Source organism: Lissotriton vulgaris, chromosome 11, assembly GCF_964263255.1.
Source record: "Lissotriton vulgaris chromosome 11, aLisVul1.2, whole genome shotgun sequence".
Classification (NCBI taxonomy): domain Eukaryota; kingdom Metazoa; phylum Chordata; class Amphibia; order Caudata; family Salamandridae; genus Lissotriton; species Lissotriton vulgaris.
The window spans coordinates 958463450-958487687 of NC_141699.1; the positions used below are offsets into that span (position 1 = coordinate 958463450).

General features: G+C 46.6%; 1 protein-coding gene across 1 annotated transcript in view; it reads left to right on the top strand.

The window, feature by feature from the left end:
• Window positions 1-24238, top strand: part of GMPS (guanosine monophosphate synthase) — a 433428-nt gene that overhangs the window by 372219 nt on the left and 36971 nt on the right. The window contains exons 14-15 of the mRNA XM_086944124.1: window positions 6045-6175; window positions 16073-16245. Of these exons, the coding sequence (XP_086800250.1) occupies window positions 6045-6175; window positions 16073-16245 (304 nt within the window). The remainder of the gene's footprint in view (window positions 1-6044; window positions 6176-16072; window positions 16246-24238) is intronic.

Consider the following 24238-nt stretch of genomic DNA (forward strand, 5'->3'; position numbering starts at 1 on the left):
TTTTCCATGATCAATTGCTCGGAGACATTCAGCAATCCCTGGATGAGGCTTATTGGCGGGGTGTGCTTAGCATGGATTTAAGATAAAGAAGCTAGAGGTAGAGATAATCAAAATCAAACATCTTTGGAGGTATTTCGAGTTTTAAAAAAATGTATACAACTCTGTACTGCGGTTTAGCGCCTAGACACCTCCGGGTAATTGTTGAGCTTTCGAAAGACCTCTAAAATAGCTATGTACATTTAGCATCCCACAAACAACTCACACACCAGTGGCCTTTTATCAAGGGAAGTGAGGCCACAATCGCGGAAAGAGCAGAGACACTCGTTGTTTGCGCACCTCCAGCTCCACTGTTCTCAAACCATGCATTGACATCAGGCGCGCAATACCCATTGGATTCACCGGGCTTTAGCCCCCCCCCCCCCCTGTTAATCAGGCCTTGCAGTTGTTTCACCCCTTCGAAGAGCCCCCGTAGCTCCACTCTGCCCGCTGATTAAAGTTTCAGCCCCTTCCCCCCCCTCGAAATTTGTTCTCCCCCAGGAAATTTGCCTCTAGTTGCGCCTCTGATTGACATCACCCACCTTCCCTGGGGTCGTTTACAGGTCACTTGCATAAATCTTCCTCTTTCTTGGAGTGATTGAAATTCAAAACAAGCATGTTGCAGTTACTTAGGCATTGTCTTTTACTTTACGCCAATTACTTATCAATTGATTACAATGATAGAATAATTCCTAATCTGTTCCTCGTTACTGCAGACAGCGAACATAATTTCATTTGCAATGCTTCAAAAAAACTTCATTTATTTATTTTGAAAGTTTTATATAGCGCGAACAAGATCTTTGCAGATAACAGAGCGCTTTACATAGGCAGGGTGGGTGGGTACCAGAGGGAGCATAAAATACAGATAGGAGGGAGTAAAAACAATCGGGTAGGGTCGGTAATACAGGTAAAAACAACTGTGCAAATGGATCAGGCACGAGTACAGATCGACGCAGAGTCTTAAGAGATCAAGAGTAGCAGTTCAGGTGTATTTAGCCATGAGGATAGCTTTAACTTCTTTCTTAAAAAGAAAAGTGGAGGGGATGAGCCTGGTTTCAGGAGGGAGTGAGTTCCAGATCCTAGGCGCCATTCCTAAGAAGGAGCGTTTGTAAGTTCTTTCCTTCCGGAATCTTTGAGGTTTCAGCAGAAGATTCTTTGTGCTTCTGGTGGATCTCGAGCCGCCTGAGATTGTCAGTTTCTGAGTGAGGTAGCCAGGTGAGTTCAGGCGGATAGCCCTGTGTGTCAAGCAGGCAATTTTCAGATGAATTCTGGCTTCAAAAGGCAGCCAGTTCAGGGATTTGAAATCAGGGGAGATATGTGAATGTTTTTTTGATCCAGTGATGAGTCTCGCTGCCGCGGTTAGTGAGGCTCTCAGGGGTGCATTTGTAGTTAGGGGGAGGCTGCAGAGGGCGATGCTGCCGTAGTCTATGCGGGGGATGATTAGCACTTGTACTGCAGTTTGGAAGTCTTTGACTGGGAGGAAGGGTTTAAGTTTCCTCAAGGTATTTATTTGGAAGTTTGCTCCCTTAGTTGCCTTGCTGATATGCTGTTGCATGCTGAGATTGGCGTCAAGTGTTATGCCTAGAGATTTTGCTGAGTCCACGATGGTCGGTTGGACATTGAGTGCAGTTAGGTGTTTAAGCCAAGTTTGAGTGGTAGAGATTTTCGCGGGAGGTGAGATCAGAAGGAACTCAGTTTTCATAGCATTGAGTTTTAGGAGGTTATCGGCCAGCCAGGATTGGGTGCTTCTGATCGTTGAGTTCAGACGCATGATGTCTTCGGGGGATTGTAGTTTGAGATACAGTTGAGTGTCATCGGCGTACATGTGGAAGTGTACATTGGATGCTTGTAGCAAGGTGGTGAGAGGTTCCATAACTAAGTTGAACAAAGTAGGGGATAAGCAGGATCCTTGGGGGACACCTAACGATACAGGTACGGGGGAGGACATCAAGTTGTTGCTCTTGAATTTCTGAGACCTGTTGTGAAGAAAAGAGGTGAACCACTGGAGAACAGTCCCGGAGAGACCCATCCTTGTTTTTAATAGTTCGAGTAGGTTCTCATGTTTCACAGTGTCGAATGCTGAAGAGAGATCAAGAAGGATAAGGAGGCAGGAGTCATTGTGATCTAAGATTTGGAGGGCGTCGTCAATTATGTGAGTCATAGCTGTTTCGGTACTGTGCCCTGCTCGGAAGCCTGATTGATGAGGGTTGAGGAGATTTAACTGTTCTATGTGCTTTGTCAATTGTAGTTGAACGCATTTTTCCTACAGTTTGGCGAGAGAGGGGATGTTGGTGATAGGACGGTAGTTGTTTAGATCAGTGGGGTCTGCTGTTGGTTTCTTTAGTAAAGGTGTAACTTGTCCAACTTTGAGGGAGTCAGGTATGATTCCTTACTGAAGTGAACTATTGATAATTTTAGTCCAGAGTGGGAGGATCAGCAGGGTGAAGTCTTTTACCGCGTTAGCAGGAAGAGGGTCATTGAGGTGATTGGAAGGTTTCCGGGTGCTGAGTAGATTGTCAATTTCTTCTTCAGAGTACGTGTCCAAGGATGACCATGTTGCATTATTTTTTGGTTCATTGGGTGTTATGCAGTGGTGTTTGGAGTAGAGGTTTGCGTCAGTGAGGAGATCGCTCCTTATGTTGTCAGTTTTTTGTTTAAAGAAAGCAGAGAAGTCTTCACAGGAAGGTGCATTGCTCAAAGTGTCGACTGCTTGGGGTTGTTCCTTGGATTGGGATCGAATTAGCTCGAACAATTTTCTTGGACGGTTTTTTGCTTGGTCGAGCTGGAGTCTGAAGAAATCCGACTTTGAGCGTTTTATTTTCCTGAAGTATGCGATTCTCTTTTTCTTCAGAATTTTTAAGTGCAGTGCCGAGGGAACAGATCTCCAGGTGCGCTCTGCCATTCGCATGGCCCGTCCGTCTTCATTGAGACTCCCGTTGTACCAAGGGTTAGAGATCTTGGTAGTGTCTCTTTTCAGTCGCATCGGCGCAGCCTCATTGATTATTGAGGTCATAGCTTTGAGATAGTGGTCCGTTAGGCACTGAACGTCAGTAACGTCGGAAGGGGGAAGTAGGAGATTGCAGCTGTTAGGGGGTACAGAGCTTGGCTTGAGTTTCTTCAGGTCTCTTTTCCAAACTTTGGGCTTGGAGAATTGGACCGGGATACGTTTAACTTTTTCATTGATGTAGAAAGTGACAGTATGGTGATCAGACCAGTCACAGGGTTGGATTGATTCAAGTTGAATAGTGCCTTCTTTGGAGATGATGAGGTTGAGGATAGAGCCTTTGTCATGGGTCGGGCTGTTGCATATTTGGGTGAGGTCAGAGGCGCTAAGGTAGATTTTGAGGCTATTGACCACTGCGTCACTACCATCATTCCAGTGAAGTTTGTAGTCTCCAAGGTAAATTTGTGTGTTTTGCCGTCCTGAGTTGATTGAGATTGTGTCCATGAGTTGTTGGGAGAAGGTGAGGTTGTCCCCAGGTGGGTGGTAGATGATGTGTAGTGAACAAGCATGTTTGTTTTCACTGATGACATCAAGGCAGATGTATTCACAGGTGGTAAGAGGGGGGGCGTAGACTTTATTAATTGAAAGGTTGTTCTTGTAAATGCATGCGATTCCACCGCCTGTCTTCCTGGGTCTGTCAAGTCTAATGATGCAGTAGTTGGGAGGGACTAGGATATCCATGATATGAGTGGAAGATTCATTTAGCCATGTTTCAGTTAGGATGGCTAGGTCAAGGTTCAAAGAGATGATGAGATCAGCGACCTCCGAGGAGTGTCTTTGGGCCGATCTACAGTTGAGAAGTGTGCATTTGAGTCTGGGGGTGCAGAGGGTGGGTGGGTGATCTTGAGTGAGGGGGACTTTTGTGAGGTTGTTGGGGACAGAGCCTCTGTTGTTATGCGTGGGGTGCCTGAGAGGGTTAGATAGAATCGTAGGAATGGACAGGTGTGTGGTGGTTATGGGGTTCTGGCGAGCTGAGACATATGTGCGGAGTAGGGTGAGTATGTCGAGGTCCGACAGAGACCTGATGGTGCGTCGAGGGCGGTTGGAGGTATTGCGAGAGGGGATAGTGGTCCACTGTGGGGGGTGCGTAGGGTGTGAGGGGGCTAGGTTGTTAGGTCGAGATCGGTGTGAAGGGACTAAGTTGTTAGGTCGAGAACGGGTAAAGGGGGCTAAGTTGTTAGGTCGAGAGGTGGCGGTTGGAAGGGGGTGTCCGGGGCGTGTGAAGAGAAACTCTTTGAGGGTGTGGAATTCTTCTCTCAATTGGAGGAGGGTGGACATGACAGTGTCCAGCGTGGCGTTGGGTAGGGGTTTGGGGGTGGGGATTGAAGGAGAGCTAGTGTCTGTGGATGGAGTAGGAGATGGGAGTGTTAGTGGGTGTGTTACTGTTCGAGTGAGTGGAGACGCTGGGGGGGTGAATGTGGGGGTGTCTGATAGGGGGAGTGAGGCAATTGCGGGACGTTTGGAGGCTGGGCGTTGCGGGGGGTGACAGTGTGGTAGAAGGGAGTGAGAATGGGGGGGAAAGGCTGGGGGTGGGGAGAGGGCTAGGAGTGGTGGGAGTGCAAAGAGTGGGGGGGGGAGTCGAGGAAAGAGTGAGGGCTAGGAGAGGCGGCAGTGAGAAGAGTGGGGGGGTGATTGGTTGGGAGAGAGTCATGTTGTGTTGGGTGCTGTCCGGTGAGGTTGGTTGTTCTGGGAAGCTAGTCGGAACAATGGGGTGCTGGTTCGGTGGGAGAGGGGTAAAGGGTGGGAGAGGGCTAGGAGTGGTGGGAGTGCAAAGAGTGGGGGGGGGGAGAGGTCGAGGAAAGAGTGGGGGCTAGGAGTAGCGGCGGTGAGAAGAGTGAGGGGGGTGATGGGTTGGGAGAGAGTCAGGGGGGTGATGGGTTGGGAGAGAGTTATGTTGTGTTGGGGTGCTGTCCGGTGAGGTTGGTTGTTCTGAAAAGCTAGTCGGAACAATGGGGTGCTGGTTCGGTGGGAGAGGGGTAAAGGGTGGGAGAGGGGTAGAGGTGGAGGGGGTGTTGGTGGCGGAGGGGGGAACCCCAATTGTAGTAGTGGGCAACTGCACACGATTATTTCTCCGTGACTTTTTCCAGAGTTTCACGGTCGACATGGTTTGAAAACATTTCCACCTCAAAAATAGATGTAAATATTCTCAGCTCTGCATAACAGAATAACAACTGTGTATACACACCCCAGTTGAGAATACTTGAGACGTTGCGCTCAGTTTCGAAGTTGATCTGGGATCTAGCACGTACGTGAAAAAATGTATTTAATTGATTGAAAGAACACTATTTACGGATCTGTTGTTGCAGGTAAGTAATTAGCCTTTTTAAAAAAAATATAAATCCGTATTTAACGAATTAAGAAGAGAAATGTTTACACTGCATCAGTCTACAGTGCAAGCATAGTGACACAGGGTGGGGAAGGGAAGGTTAAGAAGGTGGTTCACCTACGTTAAACCAAAGAAATAAGCTGTCACCTTACACAACCTTACGTTTGACCCCAAACGCATGCAAAAAAATGACGTTTCCTCTTTGGTATCCAGTGTCGTAAAGCATTCCTGTTTAATCCAAGTGCTTTCAAAACATCCAAGTCTCATTTTTTTAAGAGAAACATACCCCTTAATATGTGTGCCTTCCTGTTTCCTAGTGCTTTATCTCGTTTGATTCCCTCAACCTATTTCTATGTGCATGTGTGGCTTTGGCTTAGTTGTTTAAAATGCCATTTTTAAGTAGAGCAAGTAAAGCGCCTAGGAGTGTGTAACCTTTAATTCCAGTCGTATTTAACATTTTTAATATACGTGTTGTACATTGGGTTATATTAACATTTTATTAACAAACAAGCTAAAGCGGGTCAGATAGGTAATCCCACTTAATTCCTGCGTTACATGAAGGTACGGACCAACCTTTTTAGTTCCAGTCAAAAGATTTTGTCTAATGCTAAACCTATTAGAGATTTTACATTAAGGAAAAAAAATACAAATTAGCATTTTTTTTATTTCTTTTAATAGAGTTGTCTATGTCTTTGGTCCACAAGTCAAAGAACCTCCCACTGATGTTACTCCCACTTTCCTGACAACTGGAGTCCTCAGTACGTTACGTCAGGCTGATTTTGAAGCTCATAATATTTTGAGGGAGTCCGGTATGTATATTGACTTTCCACTATCCATTATCCTATGAATAATAAAAAAAAAAGATAAGTTCTCTTTCTTGTTACTCTTTTAATTATATTTACCACATTGAATCTACCCCGTGGTATTAATTTGTTAAAATTTTAAGAAAGTAGAATGCATTTAATTACTTTTTGCACTTGTGCCCATCCATCATTGGAGCATTTGGTCAGGTGCCAGCATGAACAACTTGAAATGTACTAACGTTATTGAGCCTGTGACTGTGAAGGTAAATCATTGGGATATTTCTTGTTACTAGATGACACAAGATTCATTTAAGCAGATTTCAATTATGTTCCCTACGAAAAAGGGAATGCATGGTTTTAGTTTTGGGCATTTATTTAGTTTTATCAGAGGCTGCCTCTCCAATATGCGACAGGGCAAGAAGAAGTAGCTGGTGTGGACTGCTAATGCATTGTGATGTAATGTTTTTAAAGAAGTGCATTTAGGATCTTTTCTAAATTGGATCTGCATTTGGGGGCATGGGTGGTTGCTGATGGATACAGCAGTGTTCTAGATTCCGGGTGCATAGATGTAAAAAGCCTGTTGCTTTGTTTTTTCCTTTTTTACACTTCTTGTTCTTCTGTCTGATGGTGTCCTGGCTGTGAGTGTGCTGGAAACCACCAGAGATGTCCATTTTGTCTGCGAATTAAGCGGGGGTGCTGGTCATGGTGGCTTTGTAAATGATGCAGGTGGTTTTGAAGATGGTGCGGGCTGACAATGGGGAGCCAATGGAGCTCGCATCATAATGGGGGTGATGAGACGTGCTCTGATGTTTAAGATGCTCTTAAGGGTTGCCAGTGTAGAGTCTGGGAGCTTCTGGAGCAGCTGTTACCATCATCCAGATGAGGGAGTACAAGGGCTTGAACATCGGTTCTAAAGGTGCTATCTAGAAAAAAAGGTATCGCTGTCTTTAGAAGAAAAAACAAGTACCTAGCTTTTTTTTCCTCAAAATTCTTTTTGAGCATTTTCAATGTCACATGAACAGAACCACTTATAATTAAGTATTGTGCACTGTCCCATGCTTTTGATGAAGCCATTGTACATATCCAGTTACTTTCCCGTCTGGGACTTGAACCTGCAAATTGACTTATGGCATAGAGCTTGCTTACCAACTCAAGAAAACTCCCTCACCCCCCTCCCACCCTAACCCAACCGCTGCCTGTCAACAGTGACAGGTTGGCACCTAAGAAGAGATGAACCTAGAAGAAAAGAAAGGAAAAGAAGAAGAGGGAGGAGGAGGCTATTCTAGAATCGGAATGAGCCAAGTCAGGGGCGTCCTCATATGGGCCTGGATTGAGTGCAGGGGGAAACTCCGAATTAAAGTGGATCGGTGTATGCGGTGAAGGATACGATGTCCTGCCCACTCCTGTGTCCCACACCCTCAAGGTTGTCTGGGTGGGTGTGCTGAGATATGCATTACGAGGGCGAAACCTCTTAGGCTTCCAAAGCAAGTCCCAAATGGTACGCACACTATAGCTCTATCAATATGTAACTAGTGTTTATCATATTCTCGTAGGGACCACTCGGCTAACACCCGTAGTTGGGCTGCTTTATAATAGAACTCTAGGTCTGGTAGGGACACCCCACCTGCCTTCCTGGAACGTCTGAGTAGCGCAAAGGTTAGTCTCGCTCGTCCGTTCTGCCAGATGTAACATGTGATCATCATGCGTATCTTGGGGGATCATTTTTTGTCCAAACCTATAGGTAGGGCCTGAAACAGATCTAAAAATGTTGGGAGTACTGTCATCTTAATCACATGGATGCATCCTAGCCAGGATATATACATTGGTTTCCAGCGTTTCAGCTCATGCTGTACTTGTAGGAGCAGCGCGGGGTAGTTAGCCTGGAAAAGACCCTCCAACCTCAGTGTTATTTTGATTCCTAGATAGATGTTATGCTTGGCCCAATGGTACGGAAAGTCTGCTCGGAGAGATTCCATATCCAGAGGAGGTAGCGTCAGATTTTGTAGAGAGGACTTGGATGTGTTGATGCGGAAGCCGGACACCTCCTCAAAGTCCAGAAGCTCTTTCTGGAGCGCTCTCAGTGAGGCGCAAGGTGATGACGGTGTGAGCAGAAAATCGTCCGCAAATGGCGACACCTTGTGTTCTATCGATACCAAGTGGATTCCTCTTATTTCGTGTGTCGCTCGAATCCTAGCGGCAAGGGGCTATATACTAAGGGCGAAAAGAAGAGGGGACAGAGGGCAACCTTGTCGTGTCCCTCTGGTAAAGGGAAACATATTAGAACGCGCACCATTTAACATCATCCTTGATGTGGGATAGGCATAATTGGCCCTCACCATTTTAATAAATGCTTCTCCCAGTCCGAATTTTCCCAGTGCACGAAAAAGGAAGGACCAGTCAACCCTGCTGAATGCTTTTTCTGCATCCAAGCCCAAAAGTACTGCAGACAGGCGGAACTTAGTTACTTTTTCTATTGGATGGAAAACCCACCGAACAGTATCATGTCTGCCTTCTCTTGATGAACCCAGATTGATCCGGGTGGATCAAATCTGGCAGTATCTCCTCCAGCCTAGCCGCCAAAATCTTTGAGTACATTTTTGTGTCTATATTTAGAAGTGCTATCGGCCTGTAGGAGGAACAGAGTTGAGGGTCCTTCCCTGCTTTGGGTATGACAGTGATCAACACCTCTCATATCAAATGAGTCACCTCTGCTTCGGAGGCCATATAGTTAAACAGCCTTGTCAGGTGAGGTTTGACATCTGCAGCATATGCCGTTAAACCATCCGGCCGAGGGGATTTTTGAGGCTTAAGCACAGATATTGCCGCCTGCACCTCCTCGTCAGATATAGGCGTGCTAAGCGCTTCATTTTGAGCCTGGGTCACCTGTGGGAGGGTCACTGAATCAAGGTAATCGTCCTGGGCCGCTGCTTCTGTGGGCAATGCTTGATACAGCCCCTCATAGAATTGCGCGGAGTAGTGCCTTGGATTCTTCAGAGTCATGTAGGGTGCCCCCTCGTCACGGATCCCTCCTATGTGTTCCCCCTCTCATTACACCCGGAGTTGCCTCACTAGATAGGATCCTATTTTATTACCATGCTCATAAGAGAGATGGCGCAAACGGAGGAGTGTGAGTTCTGCTCTATTTGTGTATATAGCAGTGAGTTTCCCTTTTAGAGCCATTCAATTACTGTGTGTTTCCCGTGTCGGCGTTTGTTTGTATACCTGCTCTGCTGCTTTTAGGGCTGTCTCTAGGTCTGGGCGTTCTTTAACTCTGTTTGTTTATTCTAGAATTAAGTTCCATACACTTGCCTCACAGTACTGCCTTAAAGGAATCCCATTTATTTAGGGGTGAAGTATCTTCCGGATGATTCAGCTGAAAAAAAATTGCTAATTGTCTCTCTCAACTCGTCCCTGAGGAGCCTATCCATGTACTAGATGCAGGGAAGAACCATCGTGGCGACCTGGAGGGAAAGGATCCCCAATGAAGGCATATCGACGTGGGTCCATGTTTGTTATGGAGTGGGGGACTTTTGCCACAGACCAAAGGAGAGACCAGGACCTACCAGCGACGTTGTCCTGCAGCCAGCCCAGACCCGTGGACACAGGGGCTCGCCTCCCGCCGCCGCACATTACACCACAGGTGCGGCCGCAGAGTGGAGCGCGGGCCTGCTGAACTACACTACCCAGCAGCCCTAGCGCCCGGATACCGCGCCAGGGGGCAATAAAGCACAGCGTCTGCCCCCGCGGCCCGGGCCAAGGGCGGGCCCCCCCCTCTTGGTTTTTGGTTTATGGTTTCATACCCACCCTGAAGACTTGACGTTCGGACATTTCATTCAACTCATAAGGTACTAGTTGATAAAATGTCCACAAGGGGAAGTAGAAGCAAAACTGCGGCGGGAGGAGGACAGATAATCGGCCCATTGGATAATTTCATAACTAGGGCGAATGAGGCTATAGATCAGGGCATCCTTCTCCTTGAACGCAGAGTGTCTCAAGACTTACAAATAGCTAGGCGTTCATCCTTGGGACTTCTCGCATTAGCAAGAACCCCAGTACAGACCCAGGATCTAGATGCCATGAATGATGTCAGGATAGAAACCCTTAGTTTGCCAAATATAGTCGATTTATCTGCATCCCAACTCTTAACAGATTCTCAACTAAGTCTGGCCTTAGAAAAATCACCGGACTTACTCATTAATCATACGCCAGAAGAAGTGAGGAAAACACAGTCACAGGGTAAGAGAGAGGGTGCTATACCAAAGCAAAAGAAACCAGCCAAAGCAGCATTGGCCAAAGAGAAAAATGCACCAACGAGAAAGTCTAGCAAAGTAAAACACAACCAAACAAAAAATGGTAGCATTAGATTTACCCCTGGTGAGATTACAGAAGGTCTGGAATTAGAAAGTATAGAAACACCCGCAGTAGGGGGGGATACACACAACAGTTGCGTAGCAAATAGTAGCCTGCTAGTAAAAATTGAGGAACTTTTTAGATCTTATTTTTCCCCAATAGAGACCAGACTCTCAACTATTGAGAAACAACTAGCTGGGCTGCATGCTTTATCTAAAATCACCCCTAAGACTACCACAAATACATCTAACCCTGGGCCCTCTCTAACATGACACTCCACTCTGGGGCCCACAACATTGGCCTCCGGAGATGGGCCCTCTCCCTACCCCAACCTCTTCTGCTCGCAATCTTGGTATCCTCCTGGACAACCAATTGTCCTTCAGGCAGCACGTCGTGAAAGTTTCCGCCACCTGCACCACCATCATCAGGTGGCTTAGGAAAATCTCGTGGATGCTGCCTTCCGACACCCTGAGAACTGTAGTCCAGGCTCTTGTCATCTCTCGCCTGGGCTATGGCAACATCTTACTTTTGGGTGCCTGTAAGGAGGTAACGAAGAAGTACCAGGTAGTACAAAACATGGCTGTTCGCCTTATCTGTAATCTACCCGCTAGATCCTCAGCCTCATCCCATATGCGTAAATTACATTGGCTGAAGATCGAGAGTAGGGTCAAATTTAAGGCACTATGCTTCATGCATAAAATAATGTCCGGAAAAGCTCCTCGCTACTTATCTGCCCTGGTTCAGCACTATCTCCCACCACGTACGCTCAGGTCCTCTACCCAGAACAAGTTCCGGATTCCGCGCATCAAGAGAGCAAAAATGGGAGGGCGCTCCTTTTCCTTCCTGGCTCCCTCTCTTTGGAACTCTCTACCTCCCCCTCTGCGCTCTGAAAAGTGCTTCCTTGCCTTCCGCAAGGGAATTAAGACCTGGCTTTTCGATCTGTAAAACTGCTGACTGGACCCTCCCACACTTTTGCATACTGCGATTACTCTCAGCGCCGGGAAACCTACGGGTAGCTGTGCGCTTAAGAAATGTAATAATAAATAAATAAAACATGGGGGACTAAAACTAAAACTGGAAATAACACCATAGTCACAGGGCCCAAGAAGACCACAGCACAAGTGTTGAGCACTACCGTAACAACAAAGTCATCAGTAGTTCAAGAAAATAAAAACCCTGTGAAACCGTCAAACGACACTGCACCCCCCCAATCCACCAAACAAGTAGAAAGTCAAGCTAAGCCAACCCCTGTGCTCCCGGACAAGGATCAGAAGAAGGGAGAGCATAGACGTGCGGTTCACCTCTCCCCAGAGGCTAGCTCACTGGTAGTAGTCATGACCGGGGTCACAGAGGTAGCTGATCACATCACTGAAACCAGTTGGTCTCTAAAAAATAAAGTCCAACATTGGCTTAATGTCAACCGACCACTACCCCTACACTAGTAGGATTCTAAGTGTTCGTAGAGTACCCTGGATAGGAAAAGAGCGCAAGACTACCCAGGGAGACTGTGTTATAAATAACTTTGAGGATCCTCGTACTGTAGATTATATATGTTCTTGGAACACACAAGGTTCATATAAACATATAGAGACAAAAAGACTCTCCTTTTTCTATCCTCCAAGGAGTCGTGTCTGGCCAGGCTACGACAGGAATTGGAGTAGACCAGTCTACCAAGATTGGGGTGAAGAATGGGGAAGTTGGGAAGGGAACATGGGCAATTGGGGAGGAAACATGGGAAGGGACGTAGGCCCCATGGACAATTACATGGGGCTTCCGACCTATAACAGATATAGCTGTTTAGAGATGGTCGAATGACTGATACCAGCCATCAACCCACATAAAGAACAGGATGGTTACAGCAAGTATAATAGCAGAAACAGTCAGGATCCCCATGTTAATCAGACTCCCAACCTCTCGCCCATGAGGACAAACAATGATAAACAGAAAATAATAACACTAACAACTAGCAGTAGCCAGGGCATAGATATTCTATCACACGTAAGGGAAATGCCACCAGAAAGGTCTGTAATCGTTGAAAGCATGATAGATGTCAGTACTAATATACTTGACATACCAACTAAGTCTAATTCTGATCTCTCGATCCTTAGTTGGAATGTGGCTGGCCTGGAGCCAAGATTGTCCGATCCAAATTGGTTAGAGAATATTTCTAATATAGACATAATCATGTTCCAGGAAACATGGGCCACAGCCAACCTGCATATTGAGGGCTTTCACTGCAACAGTGTAACTGCGGGCAAACCTGATTTTGGCAGACCGATGGGTGGATTGTTAATCGGGATTAGGGTTACTGCAGGTGGAAACATCAAGGTAATACCAACCAATAGCCCTAATATTCAGATTATTGAATATAAAAGAAAGGTCCCCTTTTATATTATCATTTTTTTTAATAATGACTTTCACTCAATCCCAAATATTAATTTCATCGAATTAGCGAAACTTTTGAGTACCTTAACTGAATCCCCAGAAAATACCACAAGTAAAGGAATTATTCTAGCTGGGGATTTTAACGCCAGCATTTCTAATTCAGATCGACAAAGGGCAAATATCTGTATTGACAGAGTAGATAAAAGGGGGCATGAATTGGACTTGCTTATCCGCAACTATATGCTAACTAACATCATGGATGAAAGCCCAACTCGTAATGATAACTATGTCCCCACATTTAGAGGAAGAGATCATTCCTCAACTATAGATTATATCTTTATGTCACCTGAACTTATTGACAGTCTTACGACGGCCAAGGTAATCGAAACTGCATTTGGGGATCATAATGCACTGGTTGCGAGTATTAGACTAGGCCCCCCCCCCCCCCCCCCCCCCCCGCCAGTGTTTAAAACCACTATGGGGGCAAGAGATATAACTCCCGCTACAAATAATCTAAGATTGAAATGGAGGAAGGTGGATAGTGGTAGTATAACTAACCAACTCACTACCAAACATCAAGATTTAATAGATTCATGTACAACAGTCGATGGCAATCACCAAAGGGTGATTTCTGACTTCACTAATCTGTGCTCAGCTATAAAAACAATTTTAACTGTCCCTAACTGTAAAATCAATACGGACCCGAAGTGGTTCGATAATAACTGCTCAGTCGCAAACAGGGCCTTACGTAATGCACTGAATGCTAGGCCTAGATGCCAAATGAAGGTTAGGGAGGCAAGAAAGAGGTATAAAACTGAAATAGCGAAACGTAAGGCAACCATTTTGTTAGAACGATGGGATGAGCTATCAGACTCAGCATCTGGGAAAAAAGGCACAATTTTCTGGGCTGCTGTAAAAACCTGCGCAATATGGGTACACAAACGTCAGCCATAAGCTGTACCATATCCAGCCACCAGTGGGAAAATCATTTCTCTAAAGTGTATGCAACACCGTCAGACGTCAATGACCATTTCGTCTTAGGTGATTTGTGCCCCCTAGAGATTAGTCTGGGAGAGGTCATCGCCGGCATTAAACAAAGCCTCGGCAATAAAGCCCCAGGGCCAGATGGCCTCCCAATCGATATCATCAAATGGAAACCAGAACTCTGGGCACCCATTCTGACAAATGTTTTTAACAGCCTACCATCAGTACCTATACCTGACACATGGTCTACTAGCATAATAGTGCCTATATACAAAAAAGGTGAGAAAACAGACCCAATGAACTACAGACCCATCTCACTTCTAGATAATACTCTTAAAATTCTGGGAAGAGTATTGTACAATAGAATTAATGAGTGGGTAGACGATACAGGGATTTTAGACTCCTGCCAAATGGGGTTTAGGAGCGGGGTTGGTACAACCGAGCAATGTTTAAATTTAAATTTAGTAATCGGTAAATATACCATTGCTCGGTCTGCACCAATCTATTTAGCTTTTATGGATCTATCGTCCGCATTCGACCTTGTAAATAGGTCTAAATTGTGGGCGACTCTTTTAGAATATGGCCTGGATGAATCGCTTGTTTATTTCCTTGCCAAGTTTACCATACGATGTTGACTGGACACCGCCGACTCTCTAGGCAGGACGCTTTCAACGTTGGTGGCCCTTCGGTGCTACGCCTGGCTGAGGTTTTTCGGGGGATTTCCAGGCTACCCTCTTGGACATGCCTTTTGATGGCCGTCGCCTGTTTGGCGACAAAGCAGACAGCGTGCTAGAGCGCTTCTTGGACTCTCTGGCTATGGCCAAGTTCTTGGGCCTCTCCACCACCCGTTCTGCACAGTCTGTTTTTCGCCTCTTTCGTAGCTACGGAAAGGGTGCCCCGCTATGTTCCTCCCAGAGCGACAGGTCGGCACAAGCTGTTCAGCCCCTGCACGGCCGGGGACCTGAGACTCACGGCCGTGTTCTGGCGGCCAGTGAGCGGGCCAGTCCACCACTGCCCCCTCTGAAGCAGCCTCCAAACCCTCCTAGTCTGACTTTACAATGCCACCAATCGCCAGTGGGTGGCAGGATTCGCCATCACCTCCCCCACTGGTGACCCATCACGTCCGGTGGGTGTTGCAAATAGTCCATAGGGGCTACTCCCTCCCCTTCAAGACTAGCCCCCCCCCCAACCCCCCCATCTCCCCTCCAGTCATGCCACCTCAGAACCATAGAATGCCGGAGGATCATCTGGCCCTTCTCCAACAGGAAGTTACGTCTCTCTTGGCCAGGGGAGCCGTTGAGTGAGTACCTACCCCAGAAGTAAGTCGTGGTTGCTATTTCCACTACTTTCTTGTGCCCAAGAAGGAAATTGGAAAACTTTGGACTTCCTAAAAGCATAGGCTGTCTTTTTTTTTTCTTTGACTCTGCTAGTATGAAGTCTGTCAGACCTTTTTCTTTTTCCTTAATTGTTCACAACTTTGGCTGCAATTTTATGGTCCGGTATTGCAGAGCATTTTTTATACAAGAGTTGAGTTTGGAATAATTCAAGTTCCAGGGAGAAAATCAGCCAGAATAGGCTTTGGAAAGTGCTACATAGCATTAAGTATGCTGGTTTTGCACCAGATTTGTGATTTAACTGTATTTTTTAAGTGTTATGGGGTCCCTGCATGCAGTAAGTAATTATTCTAATGTTCATGACTTCAATGAAGATAACTGCGATGGGATAAAAGTAGGTAAGCATTTCTTTTAAAGGTGATCCTACTAAGTTATTCAGACTTCCACAGTGCATTCATCAGCCTGATGCACATGTTTTTGGACAGGTTTAATTTTGAATTTTCCTAATTTAGTCGAAAGTGGTTGTTCATAAAGATTTGAACTGTCAACAAAAATGTTCTTTTCAGTTGCTCTGGGTCGTGTATTCTTTTAGAAGCTGCAGATATCAATGATTGAACAATTTCCTTTGAAAAATTGAGTCAGGTAGACGTTCTCATAGATGGTTCCTACTACTTCTAACCACATTGTTCAACAGCACGTGGAGTAATTGATGTGCAGAAACAACAATGTACAATTGTTATCTTCCCTTCTTCCTCTAAAATAAACTGTATTGCTTATGCCATTTAACAACATTAAAAAAAGCATTGTCTTTTGAAATCATTGCCTAATATGCTGCTTTTTATTTTTGAAGGTTATGTAGGCAAAATCAGTCAGATGCCAGTGATTTTGACACCCTTACATTTTGATCGGGATACGTTACAAAAACAGCCTTCCTGTCAAAGATCTGTGGTGATACGAACCTTTATCACAAGTGACTTTATGACTGGTGTACCAGCAACTCCAGGAATTGAGATTCCCGAAGAGGTATTTTTTTTTTTGTGGTTCTAAAAAAAGCCTTTGCAAAAGCTTTTGCTGTCATGCATGTCATAGTTGAGTCTATTCATCTGCATTTGTTTCATTACCGTTTTCAACCTTGATGATTAACTATTTGATATGTGTGAGTTTACGTTTCAGTAAAAACGTTCTGGCCTATCGGATTAATACTCCACCTCTTATGCAGTACTGAAAAGAAAATTGAAGCTTTGAAATCGCAAACAGCACAAGTTTAGAAGAATGTTTCTTTGAAGAAAAAAATATATATATGTATATTTATAATTTTTAAACAATTTGAGACATGTCCGACATATCGAGCACTATAAAGCATTGGTAGAGAATACAGACTTTAGGTTTTGGTTGTGTGACAATCGGTGCCGAAAATGGCAAACCTAGTCAGAAAGACATTTCTCACTAACCGAGTGAAGGTACAATGGTTCGGTTTGATTGGTGAAACATTTAGCTGCTTGCATTCGCATTGTGTAACAACCAAACTTCGTTTTCTTGGGTGCCCTGCTATAATGGAATTAGCCCGATAGGAAGAGATAAATGAAACCTCCCTCAGCTAGTAGTTGAGGCGAGAGAATGGGGAGAACTTCGAGGTAGAGGAGGGGCACGACACAGATTAGCAAATTAATGCACCGGTGACAGGAAAAACATGCTGGCCAGGTGACACAAGAGGCAGGGGTGGGTGATGGAACGGTCACCTGAGCGTTACATCCTCCAGCACCCTTTAGCACAAGAAAGGGTAGGTGGGTCTGGAGGGGTGTCTACCTAGTGCAAGGGGGCTTGTGTGGATATACAGAAGAAGACTGTTTCTATTAGTGTAAGCCAGGGGGTAATGACTTCCTATAAGCCCCCCATGTGAAATATACCGATCTACAATGGAAATATATATTTACTTTCAACAGCTGAACCTCCCTTTTGTTTAGGCTGCCAGTGCCTTTTCCAGCCCATTCACTTTCCGTAGAAGGTGGTAGAAATAACTTCATTAATTGTAATAGTGTTCTATATTCATTTCTGCAAACCCAGTCACCTTTTAGTTCTATTACATGTTAAAAGATGGGTCTCAAGCATTGTTGCTCTTTCAGTAGGAGCTACTTCTGAACATGTGCACTTATTTCACCCCTGCACATCCTCGAAACAAATAGATCTACAGCCATCCATCTCTTTTCATCTCAAACTATTATCACTGTATTAGAATAGGATGCAGGCAGCAGTGATTTAGTGCTGTTGAGGGATAGAATCCCCTGACACATAGGTTATCTATATAATCAAATGTTGGTATTCTGTCAGTTTGTAAAGAAGGCACATCATCTTAGACCGCCACACCTTCTGCCAGTGCTAGCTTCCTGACTTGGAGGTTTTGTTGCTAGACGTTTGTGCCAAAAGGATCTTACAAGGGTAGTGAATTGTATTTGGAATCGATCCAAGATAAATTTAAAAAGATCACTCTCACCTAAAGTCTGCATTTCTTTGTTGAGATATATTGACTTTGGGTTGGCACTTTGGGCTGTAATGTTCCCATTGGAGCAGGGTGTAGACTAATGTGCATATACCTGGGTCCCAACTGAGGTGGCAGGGTGTGCCAAATAACGATGGACTGGCATGCGCCCCAGAGTAATTGCCAGTGGCTGAGATTAATTGCAGCATTCCATTCATCACTTTTTGTGTACTTATTGTGTTGCCCTAAATTTGACGGGTATACCCAGACGTGGGTCCCGTGCACACTGTCGCTGGAACCAAGCTATACCTATCTTATGGGCCTATAACATGGGTAAAACCAGCCCTGTGTTGCTTTTGTTTCAGGTCAGGAAGGACCTAGCTTTGCAGTTCAGAATGAATTGTTTCAATTGGAGCAGTGTCAAGACGGATCGAAATATAGCTGGGCCCAAACTGAGGTGGCATGGTGTGCAAAATAACGATGAGCTGGGATGCAGCCCGAGTGATTTCCCAGTGGCTGAGATTAATTCAAGCACTCCATCAATGTTTGTGTACTTTATCTAGGAGCTGTGCAGCTAGGAATAGATCTCAAAATCAGGTCCTTCAGGACAACCCTTGGCAATTGGTAAATATTTATTGTCAAGTACTGCTTAGAGTCTGCCTGGTCCCCAAATTAACTCGATAAATAGGGTGATAAATACTGTGGTACAAAAGTTCAAGTGAGTTTCTGTAATAATTGCAATATAGCATGCATGGCAAGAGTGTCTTTTTGTGAGTGCCACATGTTCCAATACCTGTAATGGTAGTTTTTTCCTAAAGGTCATTGATGTTCCAGCCAGGGCTAGAGACCTATTGAGATTACTGGCTATTACATCTACCAGTTCTGTAAACAGCTGTACCCCAAGGTATTAAAAAATGTTGCGGTTCATGACCGTGGCATGCGTGTTGGTCGGGGCAATGCCCTGTGCCCCCTGAGCAGTGAGTGAAACAGACACAATTTGGTTTTATTAGCTGCTAGATCAGAAGCTTTCCTGAACTGCTCTAGGTGTGCAAGCATGGGTGGCAACCCTGCTTGCAACCAGGTGTTGCTGTATAAAGATATGATGTGGGTGTACTTATTTATGTTCATCCCAGATTGCCTGTCAACTTGCTTCATATATTAGGCTAAGTGCGCAGGAGCCACATCTAATAACCAGGGCGATAGGGAGCATCTTTGTTTGGTCCTTGTGTGTCAGCGAGGGCTCCGATATCTCTTTCCATGTCTTGACTCTGGGCATGAAAGCAACGTGCAACAATTTTGGTCAGTTCAGTATCTCCACACAGAATCCCATTTTTCTCAGAGCTTTGTATGGACACTCCCAAACTATTATATTGAAGGCTTTCTTAACATTGCGAAGTCGACTCCCTCATTTGAGAGGCTAGTCGATGTTCCATTGTAGGAAAGTGCCCCTACTTGCATGGTTATTCCCCACTTTTTGCCTGACATTTGATTCATTTTTGACTTGATGTGACCTGGGTCCCTGGCAATCAGGTTCCCAGGGCCTTCGTTTTTTCCCAAAGCTGTACGTTTGTACTGACAATTGGCACATCTCTGGCCACAGGTAAGCCCTTTGTAAAATGTACCATGGGAACCAAGGGCAATGTGACCAGGGAAGGCCTCTAAGAGCTGTAGCACCTACTGTGCCACCCTTAGAGGCCATGTACCTTAACAATCAAACACTGCCATTGCAGGCTGCATGTTTTGATGCAGAGAAAATTTGATATGCCAAACATGCATTCCACTCCCTATGGCTTAGGCAAGCCAGCACTCCAGCGGGGTGCACTAGACTGCAGGTGAGGGTCCAGTTGCATGAGTACTGTATCCCTACAGTGTCTAAGTCCATTCTTAAGCATTGTAAGTGCAGCGAAGCCATATGGAGCATATGGTCTGGGAGTTGGTCATTGCAAACTCCACAGCTTCATAATGGTTTCACTTAAAACTGGGAAGTTTGTTAGCAACCTTCTCAGTGCATTAAACCCACACTGCCCCCAGAAAAGCTATCAACCCTGGTGTGGTTCCTGAATGGCTGCCTGCCATTTGCCACCACCAGACAGGTTTCTGGATCCCTGGGTAGAGAGCCTCCGCTCTCTGGGTCCTGAGACCAAGCCCATTGAGGCAGAGGTGTAATGCCACCTCCCCAGGATGGTCTGGGTCCACGAAGGGGAAGTTTCAAAGGCCTGCCGCCTTTTTGAGCTGCCCTGCCTTTTGCTGCCCCCAACAACTGGCGCCCACTGGTTCTGACCCCCACTTTGGGTGGGAGAATCGGCTGGAAAACAGAGTTAGGAGGAGAGGTGTGCCCACCTTTGCCAACCCCACTCCTCAGGTGGGGGAGGCAAGGTGAAGCACACATCTCAGTCCCCTCTATTTTGAAGATGAGTGGACCCAGCCAATAAGGAAGAGGCTCATGTCCCCTTCCACTGGAGGGTGGCATAATACGGGGTGCACTCATCCCATGGATGGGATCCATTGGTCCCGACCTGCACGCCCCCTGTAAAACCACTAAATTTAGTATTTAGGGGCGACCCTGAACCTTGCCTCCTCAGATTCGAGGAAGAAAGGACCCAAAGAGCCATGCTGACCCAGGAAGAAGTGGACAACAACTACTTTGGCCCTACCCCTATAAAAATATTCTGTATTGGCTTCCCATTTTGTATGGAAAGAAACAATTCCAATACAATCCACAATTGCATTTTTATGTACAGCCTTGCATTGGCATACCTACTTAATTGGTCTGGATTATGTCTGAGTGTGTGCCATCAGCCTTGATTGAGTGAATGCAATAAATGCTTAACACACTCTCCTGATAAGCCTAACTGTTCGCCCTCACTACCACAAAGAGATACCTATACCTTACTTTGGAACAGTATATACAGAGCCAGCTTCTTACATTTGTGGATCAGCAGTCTGAGGTAAAGCCTTGAATTGATTGGACTAACTTAGTCAACCTTTGATCACAGAACAAGAAAACAAAAATGTACTTTAGTAAAACTTTTTGTTTTTAATTGACTATGTTCCATATTTATAAAAGTCGTGTTAGAGCCTTATATTAAGTCCCTGTAGTAATCTTTTTCAGAAGCTTAAGTCACTGAAGTTAGTGGAAGTGCTTAGAATGTTGAGTCTTCTAAAAATAACCCTACTTTAGTAAATCAATGAGCAACCCTGAGGAGTTCGACCTCTCCCCTTACTCCAACCTAGAGTTTAGAGAGTTAAGGCGTCTCGGTAAAGCTAAAAAAATGAGAACTGGGTCCAACCCTACCAGAATACAACTCCAGGAGTTCCTGGCAGGGATTGCAAGGGACCACCTTGCTGTTGAAGGTAAAAACCTTCAGGAGGATGGGGAACAACGTAGTGATGATGATGTCTTAATCCACCCACCTCAACTACTTGGGGAGGATGGGAACTTCGTGCTCTACCCTCTAAACCCAAGGAGTAAATGGCCTAGATCCTACAGAGGTATGGCTAACTCTGATGTCCCAGAAAGTGAAGGAGTTTGTAAGCTCCTGTGTCACCTGTCAAGCCAGTGGCAAAGCAGATGGGCACCCAAAGCCCCCCTTAATTTAACTACCAGTGGTGGGGTACCCTTTGAGAGGGTAGGTGTGGATATAGTGGATCCACTTGAACCTCCCAGAGCCTCAGGAAACAAATACATACTGGTGGTAGTGGATCATGCTGCCAGATATACTGAAGCCATTTCCCTTAGCTCTACTACCGCCCCTGTGGTAGCCAAATCTCTCACTAGCCCAAACCATGTTCAGCTACTCGTGAGTCGACCTGTGGCTAGGTAACATAGAAAGACCCCTAGAGACCCTTCATTCCTCACTCAGCATCCTATGCAGATAACCCAAAGGTGCAGCCATCACTCAGTAAGGTGAATCCAAACTCTTTCCTACCCTGCACACCAGAGTTTTAAGCACACTGACACTTTAGGGGTAACATTTTTTCCTTTAGCCAGCCTATCCTTGTTTTTCTCTGAATGCAATCTGCCTCCTTGGTAGAGAGACCCGAGCAATGCAGGAACTGGCTGCCGAGGTCTTGCTGGATTGTCTAGGTGACCTCAGGGTGACTTTCTCTTTCACCTTTCAGTATGGTCAGGATACAGCAAAGTAACTGTTGTGTACTACCCCTGATGCCACATACTATGTGTGTTTCGCCATAGCACAACATAGTACTTAGCCACCACACTTGGATACACAGAACAGGATTTTCAAGGGATGACCAGGCATCCCTAACGAAAATGCTGTTTGATGGCTCTAGATTATTCAGAAAAAAAGGGAATGCTTTATGGGGGGCCACAATATTGCCTGCTGCTTAGGGTTGCTTTTGCTGGTAAATCAATTTAACCAACAGTACAGGAAATTCAGGAGCTACTCATGAGGCCTGGCATTCAGACGGTGACAGCCCTGTCAGCCAGTACAGCAACCAGTTCAGACACTTTATGGACCAGGAGACATGGTGATGGCTGAAACCATGCACTTCAGGGACAACAGTCCTCCTACTCCTTGCCTGCTGCAGCCAAGCTGCTCTAATTTGCCCTTACAGAGCCATAACCCGCCAGTATCAGACCGGATTTGATCATTACTTCACGGCTAGAAATGTATCACATCGTATCGACGAGTGTTATAAATCTTTGAGAGGAGCTGTGCAAATCAATTTTAATGTGGCCCTCTACCACCTAAATATCCCCAATCTGAAAGAGACACATTAGTGATAGATTCCTTACCTTAGAATATTCCCCAGGCGTCAGACTGGATCTGGAAAGTTTTGCTTAGCAGTACCCCTGCGTGTCGGTAGGTGGCGTCTTGCGGCTCCACATCTGTCACTGGCGCCGTTTGTGCCGAGATTACATCACAGAGACTACTTAGGGGCCACCCATGCGCGCTGACGTCCGTTCTTTGTTTTTCTGTGCCGAAAGCGCAGATCCGGATTGAGCACGTACCTCAGTCATTTTTTTACTACTTTTTGAAACTTTTTGTCTCCCCTCTTGTCTCCTGGTGCACATAGGGATGCCCGGCTTTAAGTCTTGTGGGTCGTGCCGCCGTAACATGTCTGTGGCGGACCCCCTTGATGTGTGCCTCTACTGCCTGGAGACAGATCATGACTCCTGAGACGGTCGAGCCATGGCCCCAAAGGCCTTGCGGGAGCTGTGCCGGAAGTTGCTGGAGGTCCGGCACTCCTCTCACTGCCGCTCCAGGTCTAGGGGCCGTTCGCGGGACCGAAGCCGTCGCTCCTCGGACTCTTAAGTCTTCGCCTTCAGATTCCGGTAAGCGACGCCATAATAAAATGTCAAAGAAGCGTGTTCGCTCTCCGACATACCCCCGTCGCTACCCGGAGGCGGGCGAGGGGGACAGGGGCTCCGCCCCTGCAGTTCCTCTGGAGCCGGGGAGTCCCACGACCTACCCGCTATACCCGGGTCCGTCGGCGACTAACTAACAGATGCAAGCGTTGCTTGCTGCCATGGACCCCCTTTTTAGGCCCTGGGCTTCCGCTGGCGCGTCTTCAGGCCCGTGTCCAGATCCTGTGGGCCCGTCGGCTCTGCCACTGGCGCCAGCCCCGGCGCCTCAAGGTGCAGCGCGGCTGGCACCGGCTCCGCCACAGGCGCTGCACTGGGGGCAGTTTATTCCATCTCTGCCCCAGTTCTCAGACCATTTCATTCCGACCTGGGATCCACACTGGGATACAGCTCTGTCTTGGCCCGACTGGCACAGTTTTCAGCGCCGTTCCCAACGCCGCTTTCCTCCTCTCCGGCTCCAGCCCTGCCGCCGCAGCTGGCTCACTCTACTCTGGAGCCGGACGAGGACTGGGACGGCTCCGAGTACCACCTTGCCCGGCAGTATGAGTCCGAGCAGGATTGGGTGGACGACCTTCTAGATGCGGGCGAGCTTGACGTGTCTTCGGACCCGGGGTTTGCCTCTCCTCCACCTACTATGGAGGAGGGCGCTTACTATACCATGAGGCTGCGGAGGCTCTCCATCTCGACCTGAGGCTCTCACCGAAGTCATCTTGGGCACTTGGTTGTGACCGGCCTCGGGGGTGCCGGTGGATAAAAACGTCGCCAGACGTCACCGCCCGCGCCTGGTGACCCTGCCTTCTTGACCACTCACCCCACACCTGAGAGCCTGGTCATTCAGGCCTCAACGTCGCAGAGTTCCTTTCCCAAGGCTCCACTGGACAAGGACTCTAAAAGGTTAGACCAATTTGGCAAGAGGTTGTTCTCCTCAGCTAGCTTGGGGTTGCTGTCGGTTAACACCGCCTGCTTGTTGGGCCGTTACTCTCACGCATGTGGGATTCGGTAGCTGAGGTCTTGCCTCAGTGTTCTGAGGAGGTCCAGGCTGTCCTTTCACAAGCGATTGCGGAAGGCAAGGATGCGGCGAAGTTTGCCATCAGGTGTGGTTTGGACACCGCTGATTCGTTGGGCAGGGCAATTACCACGACCGTGGCGTTGCGGCGCCACGCCTGGTTACTTTGATGGCTCCAGCCTCTTTGGCGATAAGGCCGACAATA